A 12,152-nucleotide genomic window follows, 5' to 3' on the forward strand; every position below is an offset into this window, starting at 1 on the left:
ATGTGTCACTGCAAGATCATCGCTGGGGATCGGTTTGCATTAGACCTATTTAATCTGAAAATAACAATGTTGATGATGTATGAATCATAATGAATCATGAGAACATGGGCCAGTCTGAATATGTGTGTGTAAACAATAGAGTATTCCTATGCATGTATATCTGCTAAATCTGTAGATGATATATAGGGCTTCAGTTTTTTTTTAGGGGGGTGATGACTCATATTTACACTTCTTTATAGCAACAGTCAAAGAAAGAAAGATGTGTGTAAAGTTTTACGGCATATCTATGTTTGTCTGAAAGTTATTATTACTGTTTGGGATTTTGGGAATAATTACAATGTTTTTATGTTCCATAAGTTCCATAGTTTATGTACACAAACTAGCTAATTACCATCTATAGACCCCTGTTAGTACCCATTCATGAAGAAGAGTATATAAAATAGTTTTATTTTAATTTTCATTTGGAAAAAAATATTTGGTTACACTTACATCTGCACAAAACCAGTGTAATTGCAGTGGCAGTGTAGCATAGTGGTTAAGGAGCAGGACTCGTAACCGAAAGGTTGCCGGTTCAATCCCCGCTGGGACACTGCTGCTGTACCCTTGGGCAAGGTACTTAACCCACAGTTGCCTCAGTAAATATCCAGCTGTATAAATGGATAACATTGTAAAGAACTGTAACCTATGTAAGTCGCTTTGGATAAAAGTGTCTGCCAAATGAATAAATGTAAATGTATAGCAAGTTACACTGTAACTAACAATTACAATGTGGTTACAGTGTAATGGTATGCACTTATACTCCTGTTCCATAATTATTTGCAGTGCATAACTAACTTGGCAATTACAGTTTGGCTATCTCTAATGGCATGCAGTTACACTCTTGTTGCTAATTAGTGTTACTAAACTGCTGTATATAAAATGTGCAAAGTGTTAGCAAATATTTAAATTGTTAGCTACAGAATTCTCAAAACATTCATGGCTGTCACCAGTAGTACCTAGACACATTGGATCTCAGTCCGGCACTCTGTTGCCTGCTGAGTCGGCCTAACCAAACTAAGGGTAGTACCAGTGTTTTACTACTAGTTGGTTAAAAGGCACTAACAACAGGATCCCCCAAGGTGTATGGGTCACGACCCCTGTTCATATAACGGTTGACCAATTTTCCTCTGAATACAATAATAAAAGGTACACACTGTGCACCATAGTACTGTGACTCTGAAAAACAAAAACCACCTTTTTTAGGCTAGCTGCTAGGAAAATTCCTTTCATAGTGATGACAGAATCTCCATTCAGAAAAACTTGCAATGCATTAACTTCTCATTCCAAGGTATTTTCCTTACAGGACATTTTTTTCTTTCAAGATTCAATTTTCTTAGACAGACTGTTTATAAATAGATATTAATGTAGTATTAAACTCATAGAAGAAAGCTGACTTCTCCCCCGCCTGTGTCCTTCTGTCTCATCTCTGGCTTTGTCTTTCTTTCAATCTATAAAGCTGAATCTGTCTCTGTAGAAGCACAGCAAATTTGTCACCTGTGGATGGAGGCCCATCTGATCCTCTGATACCTTCCACCTGAGAACTTAGGATGACTGTTGTGTCACTGTGTACAGGAGATGCATAAAAACCATGCACTACAGATCTAGCAGCTGCAAAACCCGCTGCCTTGACATCAATACAGTGGTCAAGAAGGTTGGAAAAGAAATCTGGTCCTCTGTGGTCAGAAGTGGGGGCACCAACCAAAGATTTGTAGTTCTGCTCAAATTTTTAAGACTACTTCAGATGTACACTATATGGACAAAAGTATTTGGCCACACCTGTTTGTCAGGGTTTGGGCTAGGCCCCTTATCTCCAGTGAAGGGCAATCTTAATGCTTCAGCATGCCAAGACATTTTGGACAATGCTATGCTTCCAACTTTGTGGCAACAGTTTGGGGAAGGCCCTTTTCTGTTCCAACATGCATCCAGTGCACAAAGCAAGGACTATAAAGACATGGTTTGATGAGTTGGGTGTGGAAGAACTTGACTGGCTCGCACAGAGCCCTGACCTCAACCCCATTGAGCCAGGCCTTCTCGTCCAACATCAGTGCCTGACTTCATAAATGTTCTACAGAATGAATGGGCACAAATTCCCACAGAAACACTCCAAAATCTTGTGGAAAGCCTTCCAGGAAGAGTGGAAGCTGTTAAAGCTGCAAAAGGGGGACCAACCCCATATTAAAGTATATGTATTTGAATACAATGTCATTACAATGTAATGGTCTTGCAATGCTTGCAATCAATGTATTATGCAATGTATATTATAACATCTGGACAAACAGGCCAAAAACGAAATAGTGCAACACCGCTCACGTAGCCTACGGTGGCTCGTGCAAAACCTTGTCGTGTACACGAGTGTCTGTCCTTTTTGAAACATGCACTAAATAAGAAAACATTTCTTACCATCCTTCTCCATCTCTTACTCTATGATATGGATGCCATCGCTATACAGGCTAAAGTTGGCAGTTTGCGGGTTGGGTCGGGTGGTTGATTAACGCATATTTTTGCAGGTTGGGCGATGTGGATTGGCTCTCATAATGGGTCGCGTGCGTGCAGGTATTAAAAAACCCTGATCCGCGCATCACTAACACTTAGTTGTGCGTATTGAGGGCTTTGATTATATTTTTAGTCTATTGCTGGTAGCCAATGTTGGGACTATTCTTGTTGGCCCTTAGGACTACCACTGAGCTAACTGAATGGTTAGGCAACTGATCACAATGACATGATATTGGCATGGGAACGGGTTCTTGTTTACAGGGTTCCTTCTCATTAAATTTGTTTGTTGTGGATTTTCTGTTTTTGGTGGGCAAACCTGTAACCAATACAGTTTACAGTTGTAGCTGGTGAATAACTGTGCTGCTGGGGTAAAGTTCATTGCTCTCAGCTTGACTTAAAAATGTTTTTCAGACAGTATGGGACATCAATCGAAAAAAAAAGAAGACAGTGTGTTTACAGTATGTGTAGAATTCATTTATTTATGTCAATTTTGAGGGTGATTGTGTATGCTGAATTTTGATATTAATGTGTGTTTCTAAAACTTGAAAGTTAATGTAATTTCAACTATGTACAGTGTAAGTATCATGACCAATACTTCACATGAATTGCACTAAATTCACTAATACTCATCTACTGATGGCACTTTCAGCAACATTAAGGTGCAGGACTCTACATATGAACCAAGAATATAAGAATTTCAGGTAATTCCACAACAGACAGTCTCGCTCAGCATCTAGACAAGGCTAGGAAACATCAGTGTGCTCATATTAGAAGATTATGTCCCTCTTTCTTCATGAATCGTCATTACTTCCTGAAGTCTCTTCACTGCATGTACACAGAACGGGAAATGATTATTCACAACAAAATACCTCCTTCACGGAGAAGGAAGTCAGAAATGCTCAGTTTTGCACTCTGATTGGTTTGTTGCATAATGGTGTTTCTTCATCTTATGATCCTGCTCTGGGCTGCTTTCTTTGGTAAGAAAAAATATTAGTTTTAGAAATCTATTTGCTGTACTTCCACTACACTGAAAGCTATTACTTGTAGGAGTAAATGGTTGCAGTTTTTTCAGAATACAGGTATCAGGGTAAAATTACTTTTCAACTGAATCATTTTGTTACATAACATCATCTAAAACAGCTATTACGTTGTTTCTACATGATGTATAATTATAATACACATTTGCAGTTACATTATGGTGCTTATGTTTTTGTATGCATTATAGCTTATGCAGCTCTGCTTGAAGGCAAATTGTCATTTTAAAAATGGGTGTGAACATGGTGAGATACAGAGTATAACTTTTCTCACAGTTTGGTCACAAACTTTCTGCATTCTAATCTCTCAGGAACAGACGGTCTGACATCAGTGAGGGAAATTATGGGACGTCAAGGAGGATCAGTCTGGATTCCCTGTCATTATGATGTTAAATACAGAGATAGTGAGAAAACCTTCTTCCAAAAAAATTTCTGGGGTACTCATATTATTTTGATAGGAACGGGATCTGTTGGCACAGCTAGTGATAGAATGGCAATCAGTGATGATAAAGCTCTGGGAATTTTCTCCATTACAATGAGAAGTCTGGAAAAGAGTGATGAAGGATATTACTGGTGTGGAGTGAAAATAAAGCAGCAACAGGAGACATTTTATCTTTACCTCAAAGTGAATGCAGGTATGGAGACAATTTCTTTAATCTCTCACTGGAAAAAGGAGTTTTAAGTTAACACAATTCATTTTCAATTCAATTCATTCATATTGTTCTTTATGATAAATTTTTACATCTAAGATCATCCTGTACTGCTTTAGAGTTAAGAGTCAAATTACATGATTTACACTTAGTTAAGAGTTTATAGATAAAAAAGTAAAATACAGCAGTTTGGATTATGACTAGCATTCACACATATTATAGGGGCAATAGAAATGATAGTGTAAATAAAATACTGTGTGTTCTATTAACAGGTGACTATGGCCTGTCTATCAACAGTGACTTTAATGTGTTTAATGGACAAGAAAAGGGCTCAGTTTCTGTCTCCTGTAAATACAAATATAAACAACATGTAACCAATATAAAATACTGGTGCCAAGGGAGAGAAAAGGACTCCTGTAAGAAATTAAAAACATCCAATTCTCCCTGGAGCCCCAGTCACAGAGTGTCGATCACAGATGACACCACACATCAGGTATTTACTGTGACTATGAGCAGACTGGACAGGACTGACACAGGCTGGTACTGGTGTGCACTACAAAAGGGAGTAGGAGATGAAAAAGTTCCTGTCTACATCAGGGTCACTCCAGGTGAGATTGAATCATTGGCAATGTTTCTTCTCAAAGATATTTCTGAGTAGAATCATAGAGTATGTTAAACATGTACTGGTAAATGTAATGTAAGTTTTTTTAACTGATCAATATTTCAGATATAAATAATTACATTATACAATTTTGTATACAGCTACTTCTATTTCTGTTGTGTTCTGTTGCATCCTAGTAATGTGCCATGGTGCATCCACAAACACTTTGTGGCAGGTGTCTTCGCAGGCTAATGCACAGTCACGCCTTTCTCGCACCTTAACCTCGTCTCAGTAACACGCAGCACACTCACACCAAGGCCCACATTTTATGATATTGTTTGGTATATTTAATTCATGTGTTTTCCTAGCTGAATATGAAGTCACCTTCATATTACAACCTCTCTCCTTGGGCAACGTAACAGATGCCTATTTCATTTTGTACTGATTGTAGTTCACATCAGTAACTTTCTTGCTGTCTCTAATTTACATGCATGGCTTCTGGAGAATATTACAGTGGTTTTTTCATTTTGATGTGCAGAACCTCAGCCTCAGCCTCAACCTCAACCTGAACCAATCCCAACAAAGGGCTCATCACCTCTCCAGTCCACAGTTGCTACTGTCTCTGCCAGCACAAACCAAAGCAAAGCTGGAGCAGTCAGCAGCTGCAGCAATGAAACTTTGCCTCAAACACCAGAAACATGCAGGTGATAAAAAACTGTCACTCTTCACATATAACAAACCAACATACACATAGGCATAAAGTAAAAACTGTACAAATACACAAACACACTGTAAACAAGCACTGAATTTTTTATGATATTGAAAGATAAATTCTCACCGTAACAAAAGCTGTTGTACAGATTATGACACAGATAGATAGGATGTTGTTGATGCAGGTTCATTTCTGTTCATTTCATTTCTGTGCTTCTGTGGTTTCACATTCTGACCACCCCTCTACTTCTCCAGTAGTGTTAGAGATGAGCAGGGTCTCTCTGGCAGACAAGGCTCTGGCAGCATTATAATTATTATGATTAAATATTTTGTTATGTGTATTCGGTCAAGTAACGTGGTCAATTACAAAATGTATACATTCCCTCTACCATTTCTCTGTTTCTTGTAAAAGGGTTTAAATGTTTTACATGTTTACTTTGATTCCATATTTTAGGATGGCAGCTTTTTTGGATCTGTATCAGTGAATATTAAGGTATTATTAATCCGACTTTCTTTTCCACTTGCTGGATCACAGCAAGCCTGAAGAAAGAAGTGATTCTATGACCATTGTCCTGGTGATCAGTGGCCTGCTGATTGTGCTCCTTCTGGCAGCTGTCATTTTCACTCTCCGAATGAAAAGAAACATGGAGGGTAAGTTTGGTTGTAAGTTCTAATACTCAAACCCGCATTGAAAAAAACAGGTGCAATGACAAATCTATAGTCATGCTTATTATTCAGAAATATTTCCAGTTCAAAATTATTTTACAGTGTTATTTGGCAATATTTTTGAGCCAGACTAAAAATTAAGGAGGTGGTATCTGGGCCAATTTAGAAGCACAAGTTATTTGCAAATAGTGGAGACTCAGTCTCATCTCAATGAAAAAAAAATTAATGAATAACACATGAAATACCATGAAACGTTGCTAAGAAGTTAAACTACTGAGGTGTTGCTTTAGAGATGGTAGCCATCTTCAGTATCTTTATCATTCAAATATACCATTTAAAGTAATTTGTTAATTAATGTTCAACAAATGATAGTAATCAAAGACTGCATACATCATACTTTGGAGTAGGAATATGTAATTTATTGCCATGCATTTCAGCATGTGCTAGCATTGTTTGTCAGTGGTGTCTTTGTGCACAACTTTATCTAGGTTTGTACACCACCCTCTGCTCTTATTTTCCTTTTTTTTTGACTGGGCATTGTTATTCAGTGGGTGATAATTCATTTCTGTTTAGAGGAAGGAAGTGTGTGAAGCTCTGTTAACTGTAAGAGCATTCATTTCCTGGAACAGATACCCCATAGTTCTGTGAATAATAGGAACTGGTCAGTGTCATGTGTTAGAATCACACCCAAAAGTGAGTGCTGTGCCAGACTGACTCTGTATGGGAAACAGTGTAGAATGATTGGATGGAAATGGCTATAAACTGATCCAAATGATTTTACGTTTACATTTACATTTAGGTCATTTGGCAGATGCTTTTATCCAAAGCAACTTACAAGTGAGGAACAGCAAGCAAGCTACAGTAGTGTAGGAGACCTTGGAGTAAGCTTTAAGTGCAACCTAAACAACTAAACTCTGCTAAATAAGTCAAGGGAAGTAGAAGACAGAGGTAAACGAGATGAAAACACAAGGATAGACAGGCAGAGGAGACAAACAAGTAGTGAAAGAAGTGAGATTTAACTGTTGCTGCAGGGTTGTGTGAGAGGGATATGATATACTAACAGACTACAACATCTTAATTTTCTACATTTATACCATACTTTCACAACTTGGGTCCAGGGTATCCAAGGAAATATTGCAAATGTGGGCAACTTCTGATGTTTTGGAGACTTGCCAGTCTAATTAAACCGGGAGAAACAGGGCAATACTCGTATATTCATAGTCATTGTTAAGAGTAACTATAATACAGAGTAACTAATAATAAGAGTAACTAATTTACATACTCACGTGTGTGTGTTGCATGGGTATGTGCGTATTTCTGTTTTTACAGAAAATCTAAATCAAAAGAGGAACACGCAACCATCTGAATTCAGGAGACATGAAGCGGTAATTGACTTTAAGCTAACATTTCCTGTCTTGATTTTCTACATCTTCACAGCACTTGCAAGTTGCAAGTGTCAGAGCCATGGCTCTAAAACACAAGGTCTTGGTCTAAAAAAAACCTTATAACTGTCACTGTCTGCTAAGGGCACAATGCAATGTGGATATATCCCCTTGAACCCCGCAAGCCGCAAATTGCGCTCAAATGATCTCACCGTATTCTCCGCTAAATCGTTTCTCCTCGTAGAAACTTGTAGTTTGTTTTGCCGTATACAGACAGGTCATCAAATTACCTCCGCAATAGCGATATAAAGGGTACCTGTAGAAACTCCCTGTTTGCTTTGCCGGGCACAGAAACCTTTACCGTTTTATTGTATCGAACTGGAAAACATAAAACAGGCAATGCAAAACTGCTTATATTTCTGTATCATCAGCAGTTCTCAGCGGCAAGGCTGGATAATGGACCGGGCCAGTGGGGCCAGTGCCCCAGGGCCTCGGACTGCCAGGGGGCCTCCCAGCCTCAGGCCACACGGCCCAAGACTTCTGAAGGAATTTGACCGCCGGGGCCCTCAGTGCGCACAGCACAAGCTGACCACTAGGCCCCTGGGAGCTTATAGTGTGAGCTGACCGCTATGGCCCCCCAGACCCCTCAGCGCTTACAATGTGAGGGCCCCTGGGCCCCTTGGTGTTTAAAATGTGAGGTCACCACTAGGGCTTCTGGGACCCTGGGGCTTAAAACATGATCTGACCACTAGGGCCCCTGGGCCCCTTGGCACCTACAGTGTGAGGGTCCCTGGGCCCCTCGGTGCTTAAAGCGTGAGCTGACCACTAGGGCCCTCGGGTAGACACCAATATAGGAAAGTGGGGGTGGGGGTGGGGTCTCCAAAAGACATGGGACCATGATCCGGCCCTGCTCAGCGGTACATTTACTTCAGTATAAGCTTACTTGATTCTCCACTGGATAACTCGGGAATTTTTCCACATATAAGTTTCCCGTTTATTTTTCCGTGTACACAAGGCGTATCTTGTCAGAAAACATAAAATTGGCTCCGGCATAGCAGAGCTTACATTTAGCATCACCTGCGGTTTTCATGTTCACTTCATATAGCCTTCCATTTTTACATCCCACACATTATGAAAATGAAATAGGTGGTGTTCTCACACTCTTTTTGACAATATTCGCGATGAAAATAAGACATTGCTGGAGTAAATATTAGCACTAACCTGCAGCAATGTCCTGAATGACTAATTGATAACTAATCTTCACCAGTGTTGTATTGGACTATTGGAGGCATAATGTTCCTTCCATAACTGTGCTTCTCCTTTTTAGACTAAGGAACAACCCTCTGGGGAAATCCAATATTCAGATATCTCATTTCTTTGGGAAACCAAGGACGACACAAAGGTAATTCTAGTTGATATAATGGCAATATGTTATTTCATATGAGAAAGAATCTCTAGGGCACCAATGAGCTGCTGATAAGCTGAATGCTAATGCTATGCACATGCTACACATTAAACGGCTCCCTCCCTCCAGCCATCTTGGGACCCTGGGGATTGTGTCATATATTCCGTTGTCAGCCTCCAGAGGAGCCAGAACCAGCAGTGCTTTGAATCCTGAGGCCACAAGAGATGTGTGCACCATAAAGAATAAGCAGTCTGACACACATGATGCCCTAAAACCACATGAGGGGAATGCTAATGCTACAAATCCAGCTAGGGTACATGGTTTCCAGTTTGAGGATGTTAGTGTCATCAGTGACCCTGCTACCTGACAAAGAATCAGTTTTTATTTATAATATCAATTTGTGAAAAATGTGTGGTAATAACAGCAGTAGGGAAAGTTTGTGAAAATTACTTGCAATGTAATATGATACATGTTGAAAGGTCTCACTTATTAGTTGTCACCATCAGGAAGGTAATTTAGATGTGGCACAATATTTCTGTGCAATGTGTAAGACTTTTTTAAACAATCTCAATTGATATTATTGATTGGATATACAATTGATATTGTAAATATGATAATTGCACTTAATTATGTAGCTAAGGTATGTCATGCTCAGATTGGATTAGTGCTGACAAGTGGACAATTTGTCATAGATTCAATGGCTTTTATTTCTGATATACTGTTAGTATGCTGAGTACTAGAAGAAGAGATATTTTCTTTATTACATGCAGACACCTGTTTCTTCCATGTTCACATGCACATGCTGTGATGGCATATTTAAGTATTCTAATGGGTATAGAATACACTGTTATGTTTCCTTATAAACACCAGTGTCCAGCTGCTGCAGAGATGTATCATGAAGGTCACTTATTTTTCATCTTTAATGAACCATCAAACCCATTTGGCGCCATTCAGGGAATGATGGTAGTTGAAATAATGAAAATGAAAAATAACACACCTGTATGAAATGTCATAAACTCTAGAATGTGACTGTGAACACATAATTTGAATAAATAAGCATTTAATGGAAAGTTGTTTTTGGGCACATTGAACAAGAGAACTTGTTAGCACTTGGCAGCATTGTTACTTTGACACTGCTGAGCCTGAGCTCAATCACCTGGCAGCCACCTTCCTCATTAACAACAAAGTCTTCTCACTATTAGTCAGTCACATGGCTAGTGCAGACACTATTTTTGTCCCACTCATTGCTGTTACAGGAATGCCAAGAGGAAATGAAATTAGTGAAGTGAGGAATGGGTGAGCTGGCCTCTTACTTTTGTCCTCAGCAATGATGGAAACAGTAAAATCATGTGTACGTACATGATACAAGACTGCAGGTGAACATAGTTCACAGGACACTCGTGATACTGGTTACAATTTTGCAATGAAATGTAATGTGAAATATTTCAGACAATGGCAAATTTAATCTGCTTTTGAAAGTTGTTTACCCATTTTATTTGTATTTCCTTGCATAAAATAAAGAACATAATGGTATCTTCTTAATGTCATAACTGCATTCAGTTATTTTGTGTTCTGTTTTTGTTCAAATGATGTGAAACATTTATTGGTTGAAATTGAGGACAGTTCAGTGGTTAAAGATGAATTATTATCGGGACTGAATCTCAGTGCTTGGACTGCATCTCTGGTTTTGACCCTGCCTGTGAACTGGTTTTTCGATCTGCCGTGTGACTTCGTTAATCTGCCCGGAAACCTACGCTCTTTTGGGTCTGCGATTGAGTCCTTGTCCTAGCTCCCTGACACTGAAGGCCAGTTTTAACACATTTAACACATTCATTCACTGGATCTGAAAATTCTGAGCATTGCATGAATGAGAAAATCAGTTTGATATGATATTTAAATATGAAGGTGCCATTTGGTATAAAAAACTCCCTTGTCAAATGAAGTGAAATAAAACACAACACCATTACTGGCATCAATGAAATAAGTAGGAACGGTAAAGGAGCAGATAGACAGTGGGGACAGACAATAGACAGTGGTGTCGTTAGGTCTGATCATGCGGGGCTAGAGCCGCAAATATTTTAAGCGTAGCCCTGAATATTTTCGCCCTGAAAAAGGAGGTGTTTATAGCAAAACAACAGACAGACTGTGTAACAGCGGAACTTGACTTTCAGCGTCCGAAGGTGTGATAATATTTACTTATTATAAAGGTAGATATAACCTCCCCAGCGTACCGATGCCGATATCCAAGGCAAACTTGACTTAGCCCCGGATGTTTTCAATAGCTAGAAACGCCCCTGCCAATAGAACATGTTGGCATTGGCTGAATATACCTCCTCATGATTTAAAAAAAGAACTAATTTGAACTAATTTGTTACAGTGTAATGTACATTCAGTCTTTATCTTTTGCAGTCAACCAATTTTAGCTTTTATGCAATTGCTGATTAATAGTTCTGACACAAATTAATGTATGGCAAAAAGTATACAGTGCTTGGTGGTGGTGGTACATGTGGTGGCTCTCGTTATTCACATGATATTAATTTTATGTCTTTCAAGCGATCCTCATTCTACTGTATATCATTTTAACTCAGAGAGAGGGAACAATGTGGCATTAATAGTCAAATCAAAACACAAGCTGTCTGGCATCACATGCCAAGCCTCATAAGAAGGTATTTAAATTGAATCTCTCCAGCTCAAGAATTTGTTTGTTTTGTAATAGTTGTCGATACACCTCAGATCAATGTTCCTTTTTAACACTGCATTTCATTGAAAACAATATGTGCCAGGATTGAATATGTACTGTGTTTTATGGCCTTAAGCAATGTATTCTCTTTTAATGGGGGTGGTCATACCCTCTGACTTTTCACCTTAGGTGCCACCAAAGAGCCTTTTTGTGGGGATCATATTGCAAAGCTATAGTAAATTGTGCAAAAGTACACAGATTGCATCTGTGTTGTGATCCACATAAACAGGTTACAATAACCGCTCCTGTCACAAAGAATCCTGGAAGAAACCATTTCTTGATGAGGAAGAGAAAGAGAGTTCAAAAATAAAGAAGGTGAAGTAACAGCCGGCACTCTAGTTTCTGGATATGTGGCTTGTTCCTATCCACATGGGTAACACAGACTATGAATCTCATGCCAAGTTGATTGTAACATACATATCACTGTGGAA

General features: G+C 39.0%; 1 protein-coding gene across 1 annotated transcript; it reads left to right on the forward strand.

The window, feature by feature from the left end:
- On the forward strand, positions 1-9,187 carry LOC118795084 (CMRF35-like molecule 1). Its single transcript, XM_036553446.1, has 7 exons — positions 1-32; positions 4,667-4,824; positions 5,356-5,521; positions 6,064-6,179; positions 7,524-7,579; positions 8,904-8,978; positions 9,155-9,187. The coding sequence occupies exons 1-7, from the start codon at positions 1-3 to the stop codon at positions 9,185-9,187; spliced, it is 636 nt and encodes a 211-aa protein (XP_036409339.1).
- Positions 9,188-12,152: the final 2,965 nt, after the last annotated feature.

The sequence above is a fragment of the Megalops cyprinoides genome, chromosome 2 (genome assembly GCF_013368585.1).
Source record: "Megalops cyprinoides isolate fMegCyp1 chromosome 2, fMegCyp1.pri, whole genome shotgun sequence".
In the NCBI taxonomy this organism is placed as follows: Eukaryota; Metazoa; Chordata; class Actinopteri; order Elopiformes; family Megalopidae; genus Megalops; species Megalops cyprinoides.